At 56.5% G+C, this 1,672-nt stretch overlaps 1 protein-coding gene across 1 annotated transcript in view; it reads left to right on the top strand.

Annotated features, from left to right (window-relative positions):
* Positions 1-1,672, top strand: part of PLIN4 (perilipin 4) — a 10,083-nt gene that overhangs the window by 2,945 nt on the left and 5,466 nt on the right. Inside the window, exon 3 of the mRNA XM_023524278.1 lies at positions 1,191-1,645. Coding sequence (XP_023380046.1) covers positions 1,191-1,645 — 455 coding nt within the window. The remainder of the gene's footprint in view (positions 1-1,190; positions 1,646-1,672) is intronic.

Raw genomic sequence — 1,672 nt, 5'->3', positions numbered from 1 at the left:
GGGGCGGACAGCACCCAGTACCCCACATGTCAGCTGAGGAACAGAGAGGCTGAGCCACTGACCAAAGGTCACACAGCAGGACCCATGGGCAGTCAGAGGCTGAACTACACCCACGCTACGCCCACCCCTGGTCCTGGATAAATGGGGACCGCCCATGTTATGCTGTCCCCAAGGCCGGGCCAGGCAGAGGGGCTGGTGCGAGGCAGCTGAGGCAGCTGAGGCCACAGCGGGGTGGCAGAACCCTGATAGGAACCCACCCCCGACTCCTCACCCAGCACAGGCCCCCACTCTGGGTTTCTGCATTTCCCTCTGCCCTCAGCTCAGCCAGACCTGAGCACCTCAGGGAGAAGACGCGCTGGGCTCACCCTGGGCAGGCCCTTCCGGCCCGAATTAAAGCCCATCCTCTTCCTGTTCACACGCTCCCCCTCTGCTGCTCCCCTCCACTCGTGAACGGAGCACCTGTTACCTGCAAAGCATTTCAGGCACCTCGACTAGTTTCCCCGATGACCCTGGAAGGAGGTGCTGTTTTAGGACCCATTTTTTAAAACAGGCTCAGGGAGGGGATGTGGCTTGCCAGAGGCCACACAGTGAGTGCGGGAAAGAGCTGGGATTCGAACCTGGGTCTCTGCAGGAACGGAGCCCAAGGTGCCTACTTGATTCGGTGCTGGGCAGCAGACGGGCAGCAAGAATAAAATGTCAGAGCTTTTAAACCTCAGCACTGTGGCCATGGGGGTTGGATCGCTCTTATGTACTGTGGGGTGTCACGCAGCACCCTGAGCCCTGACCCACTCGACGTAAGCAGTGCTCTCTCCCCCAAGTCATGGCAACCACAGATGGCCCCCAACGTCGCCCGGTGTCCCCGGCTGGGAGCCACTGAATTAAAAACAGCATACTCGGGCTGAGCCCAGGCCGCGCAACGCTGAGGGCATCACAACCCTTTAACAGTTTGGTTGAACTCGAGACAATTGCCCTTGGATGGGTCAAAAATGATTAAAATTATCAACCATTTCCTACAGCTCTAACTAATACTTGTCCCTATACTTTACCAGGTATTACTTTTCTAAATAGTCATTTCCTCCCCTTAGTTGAATATATCCGTTTCAATAAGCAATTTGGTCTGTCCACTGTGGCAGGGACACCAGGCTCAAATTCTGCCATAAATGAATAGATAATGGCTTGCTGAGCCCAAGGCCAAGGCTCCTTGCCAAGGGTTCCAGAAGTGTTAGAGACCCACTTTAGCAATCGGGGATCTATTGAATCAAGGCAATACTCTGATGCCACGTGCATGTCCCTCTGCCCAGGCACGTCAGGAATCAGGCTGACTGAAGTCTGGGCTGTGACAAGCCTCCCAGCCTCTGCTCTTGACCATGTGTGTGTGCTTTCTCATCAGATGACCTCCGGGGCAAAGGACGTGGTGTGCTCCACAATGACCAGGACCAAAGATGCCATCTCCTCCGGGATGGCCAATGTAGTGGACTCAGCTAAAGGCGCGGTGCAGGGAGGCCTCGGCATGACCCGATCTGCACTCACAGGCACCAAGGAGGCTGTGGCCAGCGGGGTCACAGGGGCAGTGGGCGTGGCAAAAGAAGCCATTCACACTGGTGTGGACACCACAAAGACTGTGCTGACTGGCACCAAAGACACAGTGTCCACGGGGCTCACCGGGGCCATG

The sequence above is a fragment of the Pteropus vampyrus genome, unplaced genomic scaffold (genome assembly GCF_000151845.1).
Source record: "Pteropus vampyrus isolate Shadow unplaced genomic scaffold, Pvam_2.0 Scaffold459, whole genome shotgun sequence".
In the NCBI taxonomy this organism is placed as follows: Eukaryota; Metazoa; Chordata; class Mammalia; order Chiroptera; family Pteropodidae; genus Pteropus; species Pteropus vampyrus.
Note: the sequence above shows the minus strand (reverse complement) of the source record. Positions and strands in the feature narration are given on the sequence as shown.